Source organism: Symphalangus syndactylus, chromosome 19 (assembly GCF_028878055.3).
Source record: "Symphalangus syndactylus isolate Jambi chromosome 19, NHGRI_mSymSyn1-v2.1_pri, whole genome shotgun sequence".
In the NCBI taxonomy this organism is placed as follows: domain Eukaryota; kingdom Metazoa; phylum Chordata; class Mammalia; order Primates; family Hylobatidae; genus Symphalangus; species Symphalangus syndactylus.
Genome location: NC_072434.2, coordinates 92,265,895 through 92,287,914, shown reverse-complemented (window position 1 = coordinate 92,287,914; position 22,020 = coordinate 92,265,895). Strand labels below are relative to the sequence as shown.

General features: G+C 36.7%; 1 protein-coding gene across 1 annotated transcript in view; it reads right to left on the bottom strand.

The window, feature by feature from the left end:
• Nucleotides 1–7,049: 7,049 nt before the first annotated feature.
• Nucleotides 7,050–22,020, bottom strand: part of LOC129458131 (olfactory receptor 2G6) — a 241,162-nt gene continuing 226,191 nt past the window's right edge. The window contains 2 exon segments of the mRNA XM_063614025.1: nt 7,050–8,760; nt 8,763–9,029. Coding sequence (XP_063470095.1) covers nt 8,030–8,760; nt 8,763–8,979 — 948 coding nt within the window. The 5' untranslated portion in view covers nt 8,980–9,029 and the 3' untranslated portion in view covers nt 7,050–8,029.

Below are 22,020 nucleotides of genomic sequence, written 5' to 3'. Positions count from 1 at the left end.
GGTGGCATAAGTTCCAGTGACTATAGGGAGCTGAGGAGCTAAAGAGGTAAGTGAAACATCTAGTAGGGGTAAAAGGATGGGTGTATATCAAAAGTCACGGGTGTTTAATGGAAAAGAGGTGCATATCAAAGTGTCAGTGGTGTTTTAATGGAAAAAGTTAAGATGGTAAAAGAAGGAAAAGAAGGAAATGGGAAGGGAGCAGTCCTATAGGAGGAGCCACTTTAGGCAGATCTTAAGATTTTCAAATAAACGATTGCAGTTCCGAATTATCCACAGTAAAGTCATTTTGCCTAAAATAGAAGCAGACGTGGTTAGTGTCATAGTAAATATGGAGAGTAGGAACTCACAAGGGGTTTAACTGTGGAGTTCCTGTGGGAAGAGGAAGTTCAAATAGAATGAAGAGGCCTCACAAGAAGCCAGAGTGAACATTCCAGCACAGGAGTTAGGAAGTGCATTCCCACTCAAAACGAGCCAGGAAGATAAACAGCTAGCCCAGGAGGTATCTTTCAAAAGCAGCCTGGAATTCTAACCCAGCCTTAGAGACTACACCCAGAAACATGGGAAGAAAATATGTCCTCGCCATGCCTCAGTGCAAATTTCTACAGTGTTAGGCCAGAAGTTGAACTCGCCACCAAATACCCAAAAAAGTAAGTCAACTGAAGATGAGACAAAGGTTTCTATGCATGCAGAAAGGATTGACTGCCTTGTCCAAGGGCCAGATGGGGGTTCCAATCTGGATTTGAGTTCCAGTGCCAAATAACTGTCAAGACAAACAAAATGGGAAACTGGTTAAAGAGGTAAGAACATGCTTTAATTAGTCATATACTGCTGAAACAGGGAAGAGTTCAGCATGAACTTAACTTTGATGTATCCAGGTTGAGAAAAATGTTAAAGGGAGTTTGAGGAAAGAGAAATGGGAGTTAGTGGGGGCTCAGTAGGGTCAGGGATGTGAGAAATTACAAATCGTGAGAAGGGGGAGTTGGTTCCTGTGAAACCCATTTGCTTTGTTGACTGATACTTGCTGACATCGGGCTTCTACCCTCCCAGAGGTTGGGAGACAGCAGCCCTATCTTCAAGTCTTGGCTGGGACAAGCATGCTATAGATTGTCTGTGTACTTACATAAGTTATATGTTGAAATCATAAACCCCAATGTGATGATATTGGGAGAGGAAGTCTTTGGGAGTTGATTAGATCATGAGTGATGAACTCATGAATGGCTTTAGTGACCTCATAAAAGAGACTCCAGAGAGCTTTCTTGCCTCTTCTGCCATGTGAGGGCACAGCAAGAAGACCACACTCTATAAATCAGAAAATGGGTCCTTACAGACCAAACTGGCTGGCACCTTTATTGTGGACTTTCCAGTCTGTGGAAATGTGAGAAATAAGTGTTGTGTAAGGCCACGGTATTTTTGTTATAGCAACCATGAAGACAGGCAGATTTAAGTTTTCTCAGACAGTTTGCTTTAAGGGAGACTGGGTCATCCTAGAGATGTAGACTTGAGCTGTTACCAACTATGTTCCTGTCTTTTTCAAGTTTTTATAGGCCAAAGTTAAGGCTTAATTGAGAAGACTCAGAAGAGCCTGGCTAGAGTTTGGTCAAGTTTGAAATGATCGTCAACCCTGTATACATCAAAATTGAGTTCAGTGCGTGCTGGACTGTTTTTTCTGTTTCAGTAGTACATGACTCATTAAAATATGTTGTTACCACTTAACTTTTTCTTCAATCATATTGGATTAGGGACCCTTTCTACTAGAGTATGATCTCATCTTCAATTAACTAATTACATCTGCAATGGTCCTATTTCCAAATAAGGGTACATTCTGAGATAGTCGGGGGTATGACTTCAATATATGAGTCTGTGGGGATACAATTCTTACCATAATTTACATGATGTGTTAGGTAAAGATAAACAGGCGTTAATGTGAAGTTTATGTTTTTGTGTTAGGCTATGTTTATCGCTAGTTTTACCTCTGACGTCAGAGGCCATAATGTGCACTAGTGTTCTTATTTTTGTGTCCTCTGTTATCTTTGGCTTCTCTACAGATTCATTATTAAACAGGATTTGAGGCTTGTCACCCTTCCATGTGCATCCTCTGTTATCATACATGAGCTATTTTAATGTGTTTGTAAGTGTGGAAGGGAGAGAAATCATTCTATAATCCTACAAATTGGTCTGAATCTATTTGCCAGCATGTGTTCTTGGACCGTGACCTTCAAAGAGCTTAACATCCCCTGCCCACCCCCACATAGGTGACACAGGTTAGAAGGACCTGGAGTTGGGTATTTTCCTTCTAGCATATTGGTTAGCCTGTGGTAAAGCCCCGGTAATATGGCTGGCTCTGTTAAATAGTTTATTTTTTTAATTATACTTTAAGTTCTAGGGTACATATGCACAACGTGCAGGTTTGTTACATATGTATACATGTGCCATGCTGGTGTGCTGCACCCATTAACTCATCATTTACATTAGGTATATCTCCTAATGCTGTCCCTCCCCCCTCCCCCCACCCCACAACAGGCCCTGGTGTGTGATGTCCCCCTTCCTCTGTCCAAGTGTTCTCATTGTTCAATTCCCACCTATAAGTGAGAACATGCAATGTTTGGTTTTTTGTTTTGCAATAGTTTGCTGAGAATGATGGTTTCCAGCTTCATCCATATCCCTACAAAGGACATGAACTCACCATTTTTTAAGGCTGCAGAGTATTCCATGGTGTATATATGCCACATTTTCTTAATCCAGTCTATCATTGTTGGTCATTTGAGTTGGTTCCAGGTCTTTGCTATTACGAATAGTGCCGCAATAAACATACGTGTGCATGTGCCTTTATAGCAGCATGATTTATAATCCTTTGGGTATATAGCCAGTAATGGGATGGCTGCGTCAAATGGTATTTCTTGTTCTAGATCCCTGAGGAGTTGCCACACTGTGTTCCACAATGGTTGAACTAGTTTACAGTCCCACCAACAGTGTGAAAGTGTTCCTATTTCTCCACATCCTCTCCAGCATCTGTTTGCTCAATGAAATAAAAGGATACAAACAAATGGAAGAACATTCCATGCTCATGGATAGGAAGAAGGAATATCGTGACAATGGCCATACTGCCCAAGGTAATTTATAGACTCAATGCCATCCCCATCAAGCTTTCTTCACAGAATTGGAAAAAACAACTTTAAAGTTCATATGGAACCAAAAAAGAGCCCGCATTGCCAAGTCAATCCTAAGCCAAAAGAACAAAGCTGGAGGCATCATGCTACCTGACTTCAAACTATACAAGGCTACAGTAACCAAAACAGCATGGTACTGGTACCAAAACAGAGAGATAGACCAATGGAACAGAACAGAGCCCTTAGAAATAATGCCACATATCTACAACTATCTGATCTTTGACAAACCTGACAAAACAAGAAATGGGGAAAGGATTCCCTATTTAATAAATGGTGCTGGGAAAACTGGCTAGCCATATGTAGAAAGCTGAAACTGGATCCCTTCCTTACCCCTTATACAAAAATTAATTCAAGATGGATTAAAGACTTAAATGTTAGACCTAACACCATAAAAGCCCTAGAAGAAAACCTAGGCAATACCATTCAGGACATAGGCATGGATAAGGACTTCATGTCTAAAACACCAAAGCAATGGCAACAAAAGCCAAAATTGACAAATGGGATCTAATTAAACTAAAGAGCTTCTGCACAGCAAAAGAAACCATCAGAGTGTACAGGCAACCTACAGAATGGGAGAAAATTTTTGCAATCTACTCATTTGACAAAGGGATAATATCCAGAATCTACAAAGAACTCAAACAAATTTATAAGAAGAAAACAAATAACCCCATCAACAAGTAGGCAAAGGATATGAACAGACACTTCTCAAAAGAAGATATTTATGCAGCCTACAGACACATGAAAAAATGCTCATCATCACTGAAATCAGAGCATCAATCTGATTTCAGTTTGATTTCAGTTTGCAATCCATCAGAGAAATGCAAATCAAAACCACAATGAGATATCATCTCTCACCAGTTAGAATGGTGATCGTTAAATAGTTTCTATTGAGATCAGGTCATTGTTAAGGTGAACAGAGAGCTCTGGGCATATTTCAGATGTTTATTTTCTCCTCTCTCTGCCAAAGCAAAAGGGAATTTCTACTTTGCACAGTGAGAAGCTGTTGAGACTCCTGAAGGTAAAAATCATGAGTATAGGGAGGATTTCCTAAGACTGGGGCTCAACATTGTTTTTGTCAAGTTAGTTCACACGAGCTTCCAGCAATTGATAAATTCAACTTTAAGTGTCCCTATGGTACCAGCCCCAGCTGCTGATTACTGTTCCAGGACATTTATTGAAGAAACTCTCCTTTCCCCAGTGTATGTTCTTGGCACCTTTGTCAAAAATCAGTTGGCTGTAAATACATGAGTCTATTTCTAGGTTCTCCACTCTGTTCTATTGGCCCATGTGTCTGTTTTTATGCCAATACCAGGCTGTTTTGGTAACTATAACTTTGTAGTATATTTTGAAGTCTAGTAATGTGATGACTCCAGCTTTTTTCTTCTTTTTGCTCAGGATAGCTTTGGCCATTCTGTGTTGCTTTTATTATAAGACCCTTGTTTATTTTTCTTGGTACTTTTATTTTCCCTGTCTGATCATTCATACTCAAATGAGACTAAAGTGATAACATATATATATATATAAATATATTTTTTTGAGATGGAGTCTTGCTCTGTTGCCCAGGCTGGAGTACAGTGGTGCGATCTTGGCTCACTGCAACCTCTGCCTCCTACGTTCAAGCAATTCTCCTGCCTCAGCCTCCTGAGTAACTGGGATTACAGGCACGCACCACCATGCCTGGCTAATTTTTTGTGTTTTTTTTTAGTAGACACAGGGTTTCACCATGCTGGCCAGGCTGATCTTGAACTCCTGACCTCATGATCCACCCGACAGCCTCCCAAAGTGCTATGATTACAGGTGTGAGCCACTGTGCCCTGCCTAAGATTAATATTTTTATGTGTGAATTTGATTTTGTCATCATGATGCTAGCTGGTTATTTTGCACATTATTAGTTGATGCAATTTCTTCACAGTGTCATTGGTCTTTATATTTTGGTGTTTTTTTGCAGTAGCTGGTACCTGTCTCTTTTACTGACGATTTGGGTTAGGGTTTAAATAGTGAGTGCCTTCCATTTTTGTTCTCTGAGCTCTGGTCCTATATGGTTTTTGTTTTTCATGAATTCATTAATATTTATGTTATATAAAATCATTTCATTTTTTCTTAAAAATATATCTTAAAAAATATTCATGGTGTTTGGAGTGGTGGAACCATATACATATTATAGCATTCTCATTGTATTGTTTTTAAATAATTGCAATGCTGAATGGTCATTTAACTAAGCAATACAGCTTTTTTCTTGGGGCATCCATTGAAAACATGTTCTGCAGATCAAGCTAGTAATGTGTGCAAATTGACTGATGTGTTCCTGTTTTAGATTTACTAATTGTATTTATAAAATACATTATAAGTACATAATTATAAACATTCACAAACAAAAGTATGCTCAATGTAGGTATTTAAAAAAGAGAAACTACTCATGTTATTCAATTGTAGGGAAGATTTTTAATGGTGGATATTTTTATAGATTAATCAGAAAAATGCTCACATTATATAGTATGAAATTATACATGTATGATGATTATAAAAGAAGTATAAACATATCCATATCATACGAAAGCTCTAAATTCAAGAAAGTAGTAACAGGATTTTATTTTCAAATGTGTTCCCATTTTCATCTGCAGTTACGTAGTTTTTTTAGGTTGCTTTGCATATGTTATATTATCTATTTTCTGGTTTCCTTTTGGTGTAAATAACTACTATCTGCTTATTGCTGAAATCAGCATCTTTAGCTATATTATTCTATATTTTTATTCTGAATTATGTTTGAATTTATTGTATACAGTAATAATTTGATTTTATTTTCAGTGGGATTTGTATTCCATATTACCTTAAATGGATGTGAGTTTGTCTTTGAAAATGGTTGCTTCACAATTCATATGTAGTTTTTTCTACATATTGTGTTCATATCATTGCTTTACACCTGGTTGTCTTTTCACTTGGAGCTATTTCTTTCCTTTAAATGCCACATCTTTTGCCCTGGGGCCATATTCCATGTAAATTGATTGAGACTGACACAGGTACATTCTTCCCTATGCTGTGTTGCTCGGGTTATCAGGAATAATGCATTTGTACATGTGAGGCTTCCTGCAGAACTTCTTCTCTACTTGCATATTGTCAATAAAAGCATGTGCTCCTCAGCATGTTCTGCTCAGTTCCCAACTCTCCCTTCCATTACTGAAAGAGAAAAATCACATAAGAATATCCTAGAAGACAATATTTCCCTCTGGTTTTTGTTAAATTGGATATTCATCATTTTGTGTGCTAAAAGTATATTGAAGAGGTGCCAGTTGGACATGGTATTTGTGAAGAGGCAGCCTGAGTCATTAGTGAATTCTCCTGATGCCTTTTTGTTCTTGTGTGTGCAGCCATTTTGCCTTCAGTCCAGGCTTTGGTAGGAGAGGCAGGTCCAAACGTTATCCTTAACATCTGTAGACAGGCTACAATATTCTCACACCAGGATGAATTATTATAAATCTGAATGTTGGAAGGCTGAGGCAGAGGGATCACTTTAGCCCAGGAGGTCGAGGCTGCAGTGAGCCATGATTGAGCCACTGCACACCAGCCTGGGCAACAGAGCAAGACCCTGTCCAAAAAAGAGAAGTCTAAATCACTTGAAAATTCCACTTCCACCCCAGATTCTGCCTGCATTTTACTCTTCATTTGCATTGATGTTTTCATGCTTTTTTATGTGTATCATAATGAGAATATGAAGTAAAATTACAACCACAGATTAAATCACTTTTTTCTATAATTGCACAGTTCTCTTAAAATACTTGAGGTTGACAAATTGATGAAGTTCAATCGTTTTGGGAAAAAGCGAGAAAGAGGCTGAGACAAAGATACACAGAGAGATAGAGACAGAATTAAATCAGAAAGTAAAAGTTTGGTCAAATATAAGAGTACATTTATTAAAATGCTTCTAAATATTTCATTTTTTTTGCTGTTTTGGAAACCAAACATATAACTATGATCATTAACATGAGATGGTGTGTGGGATTCATATTTCAAATTTTTAAAGTCTAAAATTACATAAGTAACTTTGTTTTCCAGAGTTTAAGGCCAGAAACAATAACTTATGAATTTTCTATAAACATGTTAAAACACATTTCAGTATATGGCACTTTTACTCAATTTTTAAACACTTCAGTAAAAAAGGGAATTAACAATATATGAATCAATCTCCTTAATGCAAGTTTGCTTATTTGATTCCTTTAATAAAATATTTGTCATTATTTTCATCCCACAATTCTGTGGAACCAAAGCATCACAACTCTGAATAATATTTGGGTTTCTCGTGTTGTAAATAAGCCAATAGAGTGGGATGGTTCAATTCTCTGGTTAAAAGTGACATGTTCTAGGAAAATGGTCATATATTTTTTCAGTCTGTTATATATATACATTGCTTTGCGCATATATATATATCTCAAATGTGAAATGTAGAAATGGTAGTGTGGATCAAGTGCTATGGAAACATATATTATGAAACAGTTAATTTTGCACAAGGATGAGAAGGATGGTGTTTCAGGACAGCTAGCGAGTGCAGGTGACATTTCAGCTGAGCTTTGAAGCATTAGTAGGAGTTTATCAGATGGGCTGCCACATTAGAAGGAAATAATGGATACATGAAGCTTGATAGCAGGTGGACAAATATTTTTTTCCAGATAGAACATAGGGTCTTGGGATTGACAAGAGGAATGTCTGGGGAGGATGAACCCTCATGCTGCCTTGGCGTGCTTTGCTTCTTTAGAATTCCAGGTGTTTCCTAGTCCCTGTGGCTTTGGAATTGACAAGAGGAATGTCTGGGGAGGATGAACCCTCACGCTGCCTTGGCGTGCTTTGCTTCTTTAGAATTCCCGTGTTTCCTAGTCCCTGTGGCTTTGTCCAACAGCATTTCCCAGTATCAGGGTCCTCAAGGCCCCCTTCACATCTTTGTTTCTCAGAGTGTAGATAATGGGGTTTAAAAGTGGGGTGACTATGGTATAGAAAAGGGAAACAAACTTTCCCTGGTTTTTGGATCTACTATTGGCTGGTTGAAGGTTCATGAATATGATGGTCCCATAGAAAATGATGACCACAACCAGGTGAGAGGAACAGGTCCCAAAGGCCTTTTGGTGGCCCACAGCTGATCTTATCCTTAACACAGCTTGGGTGATAAAGCCATAGGAGACTAAGATGAGTAACACCAGGACAATTAGAAAGACTACACTGGCCACAAAGAGTTCTGCCTCATTCAAAGTCATATCCACACAGGACAGTTTGATGAGCACTGGCACCTCACAGAAAACATGATCCAGTGTGCGATGACCACAGAGGGGCAGCTGCACAGTGAGGGAGCACTGAATTAGGGAGGTGATGAGGCCGCTGAGCCATGCTCCACTGGCCAGAGACTCACAGAGCCTGGGGTGCATAATGGCTGTGTACTGCAGTGGCCGGCAGACAGCAGCATAGAGATCATAAGCCATGACGGCCAAGAGAATACACTCCGATGAGCCCCACCCCATGGCCACGTAGAGCTGGGGCACACAGCCACCCTAGCTCATGGTTTTGTCTTTCTTACTCATGGTAACCAGCAACTGTGGGGCGACACTGGTGTAAAGCAGATGTCTACACATGAGAGGTTGCTGAGGAAGAAGTATACTGGAGTGTGGAGTCTGGAGTCCATACGACATACTAGTATGATGGCAGTGTTCCCCAGAAGGCTCAAGATGTAGAAGTACAAAATGATGGCAAAAAGAAACCACTCTAGCTGAGGCTGATCTGAAAATCCCAGGAGAAGAAATCCCTTTTCAGAGCTGTTGTTGGTTTTCTCCATTTTTCTGCAGCTTCAGGACACTTCAGCTTCAAATACTAAGTGATAAATATCTGGGGGAGAGAAAGTGATGAGGTCAAGACTGGTAATCCACAATCGTTTACAGTACGAGTATCTTCCTTACATATCTCCTAAAACATGTGAAGACCTATAGAACTTTCCTCAACATAAATCCATGGGTGGGAAATGCCACTTCCTTCTATTTTTATTGAATAAAATTTTACTCAAACAACAGAAGTATTGTATTAACATTTGTTTTATTTGATATTTGTATTTAATCACTCTGTTTATTCTTGTACTTTGCCCATTTTTACACTGATATATTTATATGTTCAAATGATGTATTTATGCAGTAAAGCAACTGACCCAATGTCCCTCTGAAGCAAATATTTTATGTTATATGTAACAAATATATATATTTTTTGAGATGGAGTCTTGTTCTGTTGCCTGGACTAGAGTGCAGTGGCGTGATCTCTGTTCCCTTCAACCTCTGCTTCCTGGGTTTCAAGTAATTCTCTTGCCTCAGCCTCAAGAGTAGCTGAGACTACAGGCGTGTGCCACTACGCCCAGCTAATTTTTGTATTTTTTTTTTTTTTTTGAGATGGACTCCCACTCTGTCTCCCAGGGTGGAGTGCAGTGGCGCAATCTCTGCTCACTGCAAACTCCACCTCCTGCGTTCAAGCAATTCTCCTGCCTTAGCCTCCCAAGTAGCTGGGATTACAGGCACAGTCCCCACGCCCAGCTAATTGTTATATATATATATATATATATATATATATATATATATATATATATATATTTTTTTTTTTTTTTTTTTAGTAGAGATGGGGTTTCACCATGTTGGCCAGGCTGGTCTTCAACTCCTGACCTCAGGTGACCTACCTGCCTTGGCCTCCCAAAGTGCTGGGATTACAGGTGTGAGCCACTGTGCCTGGCCTAATTTTTATATTTTTAGTAGAGATGGTGTTTCACCATGTTGGCTAGGGTGCTCTTGAACAACTGACCTCAAGTGATCCACCTGACTCAGCCTCCCAAAGTGCTGGGATTACAGGCATGAGTCACTGTGCTTGAACTCTATACAAATCTTGACTAATATTCACAAGCTACTATCAAAGTGATATTGTCAAATGCCAAGTCAAAATAAAATGGAGAATTTGTAAAATGAAATGTGTGTACATGTTACTCTATATGTATAATTACATAGAAAGCCAAAGCAAAATTAATTTTTTAAATTATACTTTAAGTTCTAGGGTACATGTGCAGAACGTGCAGGTTTGTTACACAGGTAGACACGTGCCATGGTCGTTTCCTGCAGCCATCAAATTGTCATCTACGTTAGGTATTTCTCCTAATGCTATCCCTCCTTCCTAGCCCCCCAACCCACCAACAGGCCCTGGTATGTGATGTTCCCCTCCCTGTGTCCATGTGTTCTTATTGTTCAACTCCCATTTATGAATGAGAACATGCAGTGTTTACTTTCTGTTCTTGTGTTAGTTTGCTGAAAATGATGGTTTCCACCTTCATCCATGTCCCTGCAAAGGACATGAATTCATCATTTTCTGTGGCTGCATAGTATTCCATGGTGTATATGTGCCACACTTTCTTTATCCAGTCTATCGTTGATAGGCATTTAGGTTGGTTCCATGTCTTTGCTGTTGTGAATAGTGCCACAATAAACATGTGTCCATGTGACTTTATAGAATGATTCATAATCCTTTGGATATATATGCCACACTGCCCAAAGTAAGTTATAGATTCAATGCTATCCCCATCAAGCTACCTTGACCTTCTTCACAGAATTAGAAAAAACTACTTTAAATTTCATATGGAACCAAAAAAGAGCCCATATAGCCAAGACAATCCTAAGCAAAAAGGACAAAGCTGGAGGCATCACACTACCTAACTTCAAACTATACTACAAGGCTACACTAACCAAAACAGCATGGTAGTGGTACCAAAACAGATATATAGACCAATGGAACAGAACAGAGGCCTCAGAAATAACACCACACATCTACAACCATCTGATCTTTGACAAACCTGACAAAAACAAGCAATGGGAAAAAAAAATTCCTTGTTTAATAAATGGTGCTGGGAAAACTGGCTAGCCATAGGCAGAAAACAAACTGGACCCCTTCCTTACATCTTATAAAAAATTAACTCAAGATAAAGCCTTAAATTTTAGACCAAAACGATAAAAACCCTAGAAGAAAACCTAGGCAATACCATTCAGGACATAGACATGAGTAAAGACTTCATGACTAAAACACCAAAAGCAATGGCAACAAAAGCCAAAATTGACAAATGGGGTCTAATTAAACTAAAGAGCTTCTGTGCAGCAAAGGAAACTATCATCATAGTGAACAGGCAAGCTATAGAATGAGAAAATTTTTGCAATCTATCTGTCTGACAAAGGTCTAATATCCAGAATCTACAAAGAACTTAAATTTACAAGAAAAAAACAACCCCATCAAAAATTGGGTGAAAGATATGAACAGACACTTCTCAAAAGAAGACATTCATGCAGCTAACAAACATGCAAAAAGGCAGATCATCACTGGTCATCATCAGAGAAATGCAAATGAAAACCACAATGAGATACCATCTCACACCAGTTAGAACGGCAATCATTGAAAAGGCAGGAAACAACAGATGCTGGAGAGGATGTGGAGAAATAGGAACACTTTTGCAAAATTAGTTTTTAAAAGTAAGTGAAAAAGACTACTAAGAAAAATTACACATAGCTGTGTGTGAGCACAAAGTGCTTCCCTACCTTCTGATCACAAAAGAAGATGCCACATCAGGTGTTTTAGTTGTAACTTTAGTAGCAGGAGAGAAAGAGAAACTGAACATATATTAAGCTAATAGGTAACTTACACTCTAATTATGACTTTTTGTAACTTTCCAATATATGTTTATATGTACGTGTGTGTATGTGTGTACATGATATAATTAGGAGGCAATTAGGAGATTGCCTTATCTCTGTAACTACATATAGATGTCTCTGAGGTCAGAAGTGGTGTAATTTAAGGCTTTTCTTAGGAAAATGTAGAAACAAAAGCTTTACAAACATCCGCTGTGATCAGGAATCATGTAAAACAATCTTTATTTGAGCTAGATTATTTAGGGGAAAGACAAAAAAAATTCATTTGATCCTCAAAGCACTTTGTTCATTCCCTATGTCACTACTGTTGCTAATAAAGTTAAGAATAGACAACAGTTACAATGCACAGGCTAAATAATGGATGCACCAGCTAAGTAATCATGTACTCAGAAAATAGTATGATTTTAACTAATTTCCTATCAACTGTATGCAGTTACACGCATATGCATGTGTGTGTGTTTGCTGGTGTCTCTCCTCGCCTCTTCCACTACCTCTTTATCTTAGCACACACCGTTTTCTGCCTGGACCTCTGTGAGAGACTTCTAACCGATAACCCCTTGCAACCTTTGCCTTACTCATCCCATTATTCACAGGCAAACGGAACAAAACTCATCAAATATAAAAAGTAAGCTTTTGGTGCTGGTATGTATCTTTAGCTATACTATTCATCTTAATCTTTCTACTTTTATTCTTAAAATGTATACTAAGCTTTCAAGACAATGAATAATAAAAGAATGTACAAGTGATTACTTCAGTGAAATCGGGGAAAGAAAACCCGCCAACTACAGATTACATGTAAGGCAGAAAGAGACACATCAGAATTGGTGCAGAAAACCGAGATCCGGACCAGGAGACCCTGCAGGGAAGAAAAACGGGATTCAAAGTTACAGCTGGTGGCACTGCTCAAAAATATCAGGAAACATCTTTTCCTAGATGAGGAATGTCGTCGCATCAGCATGAACTGCTGTGCACAATTATGACAGACAAAGAGGCAGGAAGCAATCAAAAGAGCAAATGGAAAGACAGACCACATGGGGAGGAGGTGGTGGAGCTAACAGGGCAGCCTAATCTACACTGATCACCCTGCCAGGCCCGCCCACGGTGAGGGGGGTGGACACAGAAGAGGACACGGAGAAGACGGCAGGAATGAGTCTGACAAGGCCTGAGAAACCTGCCAAAGATCCCCAGTGCCTGTAAACTAATGGAATTCACCCAGTAATAACTCAAAAAGCAAATTAAATCTTAAAAATAAGATATGGAAATTCGGTTTCCTTCCAACAATACTACACAAAAATAAAAATAAATAGCTAACTTCTTAGCAGAAGAAATAAATCCACCCAAAAATTATTGCCATGAAGCAGAACTAACTCATGATACAATATCATACTTAATTTACAAAGAAAAAATCCTTGATAAGCAATTTTAGCAATGAGAGGTCATGAGGCGGAGATACTAGAGACCAGAGACTTGATAACTAATCAACATAATTGGTCAGACAACACAAATACGTGAAATGAAAATGTGCTTGACCCAGGAAAGAATTTGAAGAAAACGATGAAAAATAAGCCAAAAGATTGCTTCATAGTTTGTATAGCGATAAAATAATAAAGCTGATAAATAGTGAAGCATGAAGCATATTTAAAGATATAGTAATAAACACTAAAAAATATTGATAAATTTGGATGGTAAATGAAGAAGGAGAAGAGAGAGAAAGCTGTTTTATTCTTATGTATGCTAGGGAATCAATAGATGTGTAGATAGATGACTCAGTAGTCTTTATAAAAATATTTCTATATAAAAGTATTGGCATAAAGGTAATAGAAAAAATATAAACATATTATTGAATGGAAAAAATTAGTGGACCACTTAATGAAACACTTTTAAATTATATATATATATATAAATGTAACATAAAACGTGAGAAAATGCAATTAAACTTAATGGACATATCAATAAACGTGAATAGACTTAGCATGCTTACTAAAGGAAAAAGATGACGGTTCCCTCTGCCTTGAGTCTTTTCCCCAGATACACTAGAACCCATTATTTCAGTTCTTTTAGGTCTCTTCTGTGCTATTCGATTATCAGAGAAGATTTCAAGGACCAATGAATAAAAAAGACTGATCTGTCTCTTATCCTGTCTTATTTTTCTTCATAAAATTAACAATCTTGAACATATGTTTTACAATTATTTCTCTTTTCCACAATATAGTGTCATATTAATAAGATGAGACATTTTGCTCATTTTTATCACTGGTGTCTGCTGAAAGCCTAACACAGTGGTAGCCCCAAAGTAGATGCTCAAAAGTAAATATGTTCTGAACGACTATAATATTTAGTCATTTTCTGGAAGGAGAGGGCTGGGTCAAACAGAGTGCTAAGGACTCAGAATCCTTACTGCTAGAATGACAATGAAATGACAGTATCATGTTAGTGGCACATTTACAATGAAAAATATCAATATTGAAAATATTTGTAAGGTTTATTTGAAAAAAGATAAAATTATAACACATTTACCTATAATTCAGAAATTTAAATTTCTAGATAATTTCTAAGATTAAGGCTTTTTAATTTCTTAAACTTTTAGATAACCATTTTAAAGAATATATATTGTATATACCTCTGTTATTAAAAAGTAATTGAAAGTAATTACTTATATTAAACCATTATAGCTATAAATACGGTGTAAACTGTAATGGTTATTCTGCCCTTTCTTCTCTTGCTACCTCCTGCCATCCTAAGAGAAGTTGCCTTAAGCAGAATTGTCTCATCCCGATCCCCAAAATCACTCTATCCACTCACACATTATCTTTCCCAAGCTTGAGGAAAAAATAACAGAGTGAGAGATGAAGATTATGTTTTATTATTGCGACTCTTGGTGTTTGCAAAATTCCGAAATACTGATATGGCTAAATAAAATTCTATGCAACTTCTTTTGAATGCATGAATGTATATGTAAGTTTTATTTTGTTTACATTGTTTTGGTAACTAGAGTTTTATTTCCCTTGGTGACTGCATTTTCTATTGTCTTTCAGATGAGTATGTTTTTCATTTTGATTAAAATATAATTTCCCAAAATAAACATTTTTGACTTATACCTATTTTAGGTTTTTTATGATGTCAAGTCCATGGCATTTGTTCAGGGCAAGACTTTAATGACTGAACTTCACGATTATCTTTCTACTTGCCAAACACTTCATTTAATCTTTCCCATTATTCCCATTATCATCCCATCAAGGATGCTATATCCTTGAGTTTGATATTCTTTATCTGGAATTCAATGCAAAGCTCTGCTAAGTGGTAATGATGATCCAAGAGTGGATGTTAGAATTCTAGGATGCCATAGATCTTTCTCTTTCCATAAATCTTAAAGTCTGTAGGTTTATGAAAGACAGTTTTGTCACAGCCAGTTAGATTCATGGGTTAGCATTGTAGTGTGAGGAGGTGAATATAATGAATGAATTCAGCAATGAACAGGTTTTCTGATGCCAGAAGAAGTTCTCCCTGCCTGTTCTATAGGTCTTGTGCCATATATCACGTATTTCTTCTCTTGATCTACTGTACAATGGGTATAAAGTTTCAGTTACATAGGATGAATAAGTCCTAGAGATTGGCTGTGCAGCATCGTGCCTGTAGTTCACAATACTGAATCGTGCACTTAAAAAGTTTGTTAAGAGGGTAAATTTCATGTTAAGTGCTCTCACCACAATAAATAAATAAAATTTATCGTGAACCAGGCACTGAATTAAGCTCAGGATATATTATGATGAACAATTTTAGACATGACAAAAGATCTCAATAAAACTTAAAGTGTTTTGCTACAATAATCACCTGAAAATAAAGTCAGTCTTCTCTATGGCATAATGTGAATGGACACAAATGAGTGGTTTTAACATTATGTTTCCTTCCCTGGTTTTTAAAGAAACATTTATAATAAGTAAAATATATCAACAAGAACAAAATCATGAGTTTCTAGGATCAGTGTTTGCCAAAGACTGCTCTATAAAATAAAGGGATCATCTCAGTCCAACCTACTTGACATCATCCTACCTTGTCAGACAAGCTGGTCAAGATTTGGAAAAGGCAACTACACTTCAATCCTTTGAAAATCTACATAATCATAAGCACAGACTTATCAGGATTGGTAATGGGTCGAGTTTAGGGACACGTTAAAATTACAGTGTAATTTTTGGCTGTAGTTGATCAGCAAGTTTACATCCATATATTCATCCAAGTTGCTCTTCCTTAAAAAAATTAATATGTTGACATTTCTACCTGCAAGATTTGTGATTCATGCTTTAAATTATTACAATTTTCATATAACACGTTTTAGAATACCTGATATTGTGGGTGATCTCAATTTCTTCCTGGGTGATTTTCCTGGTTTAATATTTGTGTGATTCCAATGATAAATCTCAGATAATATAAATAGCAAAAAATTAAAATACTGAGAAAATAATATACAGCTTATTAGGGGAGAAAGAGGAAGAGATGCTCCCTTAGTGACACACAGAAGGTGGGATGCCTGGTCTGCTTTTTCTATATTTTTGCATATTTGGGGTTCAGAAAACTGAAACCCATAAAAGTCACCATATGCTACATACACTGAACCTAAAGTAATAAGTAGTTCTGGAAGAGAATAGAGGAGAAGAGGGACTCCCTACAGGGATAAAAGGTCTAGACTTAAGGCATGGTTTATCTATGTTTTCAACACCCAAGGGACGATACTCCCAGCTGACCAATTAAACTTTGAGAGTTTCAGTGGAGATTTAAGGTCCTGGGATTACTTCTGGAAAAAAATTAAAAAGCTTACCATGCAATTGACCCAATACTCATAACCAAAATCTAATGGGCAGAAAATATACAATTTACAAACTTGTGCTTATTTTAAATGTTAATTAAAAATATGTTTATTACATCCACAGATTTTTTTAGTTGGAAAATTTAAAATTAAATTTGATTAATGAAAAAAATAAAAGGAAAAATAACATTTGGAAGCAAAATGAAGAATAAATTTCAGAAGAAAGAAAACGTTCAAGGAAATGATCTTTTGAACGTATTGAATTCAGTTTGCTAGGGTTGAGAATCTTTACATCCATGATCATAAAAAATTGGCCTGTAATTTTCTTTTCTTATAGTGTCCTTGTCTGACATTGGTGTTAGGGTAATGCATCAAAAAATGCGTTTGAAAGTGTACCCTTTTTAATTGTTTGGAAAAGTTTGAGAGTAGCATCAATCTGTCTTTAGATATTTGGTAGCAATCACCAGTAAAAACATCAAGTCCTGAACTTTTTTTTTTTTTGAGTGTTTCAGCATATATTTTTTTATTTTATTATTATACTTTAGGTTTTAGGGTACATGTGCACAATGTGCAGGTTTGTTACATATGTATCCATGTGCCATGTTGGTTTGCTGCACCCATTAACTCATCATTTAGCATTAGGTATATCTCCTAATGCTGTCGCTCCCCCCACCCCACAACAGTTCCCGGAGTGTGATGTTCCACTTCCTGTGTCCATGAGTTCTCATTGTTCAATTCCCACCTATGAGTAAGAACATGCAGTGTTTGGTTTTTTGTCCTTGCGATAGTTTACGGAGAATGATATTTTCCAGTTTCATCCATGTCCCTACAAAGGACATGAACTCATCCTTTTTTCTGGCTGCATAGTATTCCATGGTGTATATGTGCCACATTTTCTTAATCCAGTCTATCGTTGTTGGACATTTGGGTTGGTTCCAAGTGTTTGCTATTGTGAATAGTGCCACAATAAACATACACGTGCATGTGTCTTTATAGCAGCATGATTTATAGTCCTTTGGGTATATACCCAGTAATGGGATGGCTGGGTCAAATTGTATGTCTAGTTCTAGATCCCTGAGGAATCGCCACACTGACTTCCACAATGGTTGAACTAGTAGAGCCCTCAGAAATAATGCCACATATCTACAACTATCTGATCTTTGACAAACCTGACAAAAACAAGCAATGGGGAAAGGATTCCCTATTTCATAAATGGTGCTGGGAAAACTGGCTAGCCATATGTAGAAAGCTGAAACTGGATCCCTTCCTTACACCTTATACAAAAATTAATTCAAGATGGATTAAAGACTTACATGTTAGACCTAAAACCATAAAAAACCTAGAAGAAAACCTAGGCAATACCATTCAGGACATACGCGTGGGCAAGGACTTCATGTCTAAAACACCAAAAGCAATGGCAACAAAAGCCAAAATTGACAAATGGGATCTAATTAAACTAAAGAGCTTCTGCACAGCAAAAGAAACTACCATCAGAGTGAACAGGCAACCTACAGAATGGGAGAAAATTTTTGCAACCTACTCATCTGACAAAGGGCTAATATCCAGAATCTACAATGAACTCAAACAAATTTACAAGAAAAAAACAACCCCATCAAAAAGTGGGCGAAGGACATGAACAGACACTTCTCAAAAGAAGACATTTATGCAGCCAAAAAACACATGAAAAAATGCTCATCATCACTGGCCATCAGAGAAATGCAAATCAAAACCACAATGAGATACCATCTCACACCAGTTAGAATGGCCATCATTAAAAAGTCAGGAAACAACAGGTGCTGGAGAGGATGTGGAGAAATAGGAACACTTTTACACTGTTGGTGGGACTGTAAACAAGTCCTGAACTTTTAAGGAAAGTATTATTAGTGATTCAATCTCTGTACTAGTTATTCATTTGTTCAGGTTTATTCTTTCTTCAGTACATATGTCTAATAATTTATCCATCTCTTCTATGTTACCCAATTTATTGACATAATTGCTCATGGTAATCTCTTATGACCCTTTGGATTTTGGTGGTATTAACTGTAATTTCTCCCGTTTTACTTACAGTTTTGAGTCATCTCTATTAGTTTTCTTGGTTTGTCTACCTAAAGGTTTGCCAATTTTCCCCACGTTTTTACAGAACCAACTCTTCGTGTTACTGATCTTTTCTTTTGTCTTTGTCTCTGTTTAATTCTGCTCTAACCTTTATAACTTTCTTCTTTCTTCTAACTTTTGGCTTTTTTCTTCTTTTCTAATTCCTAGAGTGCCAAGTCAGGTTGCTTATTTGGGATCATTTCTCTCTCTCTCTCGGTAGCTATCAGAACTACTTTTGCTGCACCCCATAATTTAGTATATGTCCATTTTTGTTTGTCTCAAGATATTTTTAAATTTTCTTTATTTTTGGGTCCATTTGTTGTTTATGAATGTTGACAGTGGGGTATTATAATCCCCTACTATTATCATATTGCTATTTCTTTTTTCTGTTCTGCTCATGTTTGCTCCATCCATGTTGGTGTTCCAATGTTTCCTGGGCCTCTATTGAGGCACCCTAATAACACTTTGCACATCAATTCATCTCATTTCTCACAAAAGCAAACAGAACAAAACTGTTCAAACATACATCAGGGAGTCCTAGCTGCTGATACAAACTTTTAGATAGTCTTCCAATCTTTTTATCCTACTTTAATTCTCCAACTATATAATAAACATCCAAGAAAGCACAAATGATTTCTTCACTGAAATCAGGAGACAAAGGCAATCCATCAACTATAAATTACATGTAAGGAAGGGGAAGAAAGTCACCGACACTCATCAGAATTGGTACAGAAACTCCATACTGGAAGCAGGAAGTCCTGCAGGGAAGAGACCCAGTCAAGGTCACTGGTGGTGGTAATAATAAAAAATACCAGGAAATGTTATTCCCCAAGAAGGAGAGGGGCCTCTCATAAGTGTAAACTGCTATACCCAAGCCTGATGAACACAGAGCCAGGTAGCAATCCGAGGATTATTGAAGAGAAAGATGCAGAGAGTATAGCTGGGAAAGAAGTGGTGGAGATAACAGGACAATCTTGCCTAAACTAAGGTGGTCACCATCCCAGGCATAACCAGGAGTAGGGAGGTGGTAGAAATGAACATGGAGAAGACAGCAGGAATGCATACAACAGAGCTGTAGGGCTTGAGAAACAAGAATATTCCCCAATGCCTGCAGCCCCATGCAATCCACCTGGTAACAACTGGAAAGGCAAATCAGATTCTTAAAAATGAAATTAGAAAACGCAACGTCTTTCCAAAAATACTATAGAAAAGAAATAACCAACTTCTTAGTAAAATAAATCCACCCCAAAATTATTTCCTTAAGTCAGAGCTAAATACTGATATAAACTTCAAATACTCTACAACCCCAAATCCTTAATAAAGCAGTTTTATAAATGAGAAAACATTTTAAGACAGAAATATGACTATTCAGAGAACTGCTGACCCATTAAGAAGAGACGACGATTGGCCAACAGAGGATGTGAAATGGGAATCACCCGAGTCAGGAGAGAACTTAGGGAGAGTGATGGGGAAGAAGTTGAATGGCTGCTCCGTGGCTTGCGAATGATTGTACAATAATAAAGATGGAGAAAATATGGAAACATGTGTAAAGAAATACTAATAAGCATTAGGGTAAACATGTTGGCTACAATTGAATGATAAAGGAGAATAGACAAATATTTCAGAAGATATTCTGTTCTTGCTTACGCTAGGAAACTAGTAGATACTGTGTAAAGAGAGGGAAATTAAGGATATTTTAGTCTTATAAAATATGTTTTATGTATAGTATTTGTACATAATATGCAAATTTTGTTAAATAGAAAATATTAAATACCACACAATGAAATAATTTTGAAATAAACGCAAAGAATAGATTTTGTCTTCTTACTGCAAGGAATTATAAGTATGTGACGTGATGCATATCTTAATTACCTCAATTTACCCATTCCACACAATAGACATATTTCAAAATATCACATTGTACATGATAAATATAATTTTATTTGTTCATCACAAATAAAAATTTAAAATGGAAATTAAAATAAAGGTAATAACAAAGTGTGAGGGAATACGATTAAACTAATGGGGCATATCAATAAACACAATTCATTTAATACATTTAATAAAGAAAAAAGATGATTCTCTCCGCCTGGTGGTCTCTTTTCCAATACATTGTGACTCATTTCTCCAACTGATTTAGGTCTCTTCTCTGCTGTCTTGATTATCAGAGAAGACATCTCTGAGCAGTGAATAGAAAACAGTAATTATCTCCTACATACCCTGTTTTACTCTTCTTTATAATGTTTAGCATTCCTGGTAGTTTTTTTGTGATTATTATCTCTTCTCTACCATAGAATGTAAGATCCAAGAGATAAAACATTTTACCCATTTTATCACTAGTGTCTTGCCAATGCCTAATATAGCACCTATTCCAAAACAGATGCTCAAAAATAAATGTTTCTTGAGTCAATGCATTTATTCATTTTTGAGGAGAGATTTGCTTAAACAAGAGGGTTAAAAACTCAGAATAGAGTGACAACCAAACGAGAGCATAGTCAGTATTAATATAGAAAATATTTATAAGACCTACTTGAAAAAAGATATAGCTGTAACACATTTTCCATGATTGTTCAGAAATTTATATTTCTGGGTACATTAACTTCTTAGGCAACTAGAGCTTACTCGTTTAATTTCTTTAAGCTTAATACATTTTAAAGTATGGAGTACAATATGCTAAGTGAAATAAGTCAGGCACAGAAAGAAAAATGTAGCATGAGCTCATTTGAATGTAAAATAAATGGAAATTGAGCAAGATAAATAGGGAGTTGAAGGGCAGTTACCAGAGTCAGGGAAGTAGAGAAATTGAGATAATGTAGGTAAAAGAAGACAAAGTTACAGTTATGTAAGGTAAAGATATTTAGAGATCTAATGTACAACAGAAGGACTGTAGTTTTATTATACATTGCAAATTTGCTGAGAGTAACTAGATTATATGTTTTTATCACAAAAAAAGTAAACTGCAGACAGTGGATATGTTAAATTGCTAGCATGTAATTATTTCAATATAGATATCTATATCAAAATATGCTGTATATCTTGAATTTATACAATAAAAAATACTCAATTTAACTACCAATTTGGACTTATTTATTTTAACATTTATTTAAAATATTTCATCCTGTCTGTGGCCTGGTATTTGGGAGAAAGTGAGATAAAATGCTTCAATTAATCATGTCAACACAATTTTTGATGAGAAATTGAAAACTGAAATTGTTCAAATTGTTCCAGTTCTCAAGAGGAATGCTTCCAGATTTTACTTGTTTAG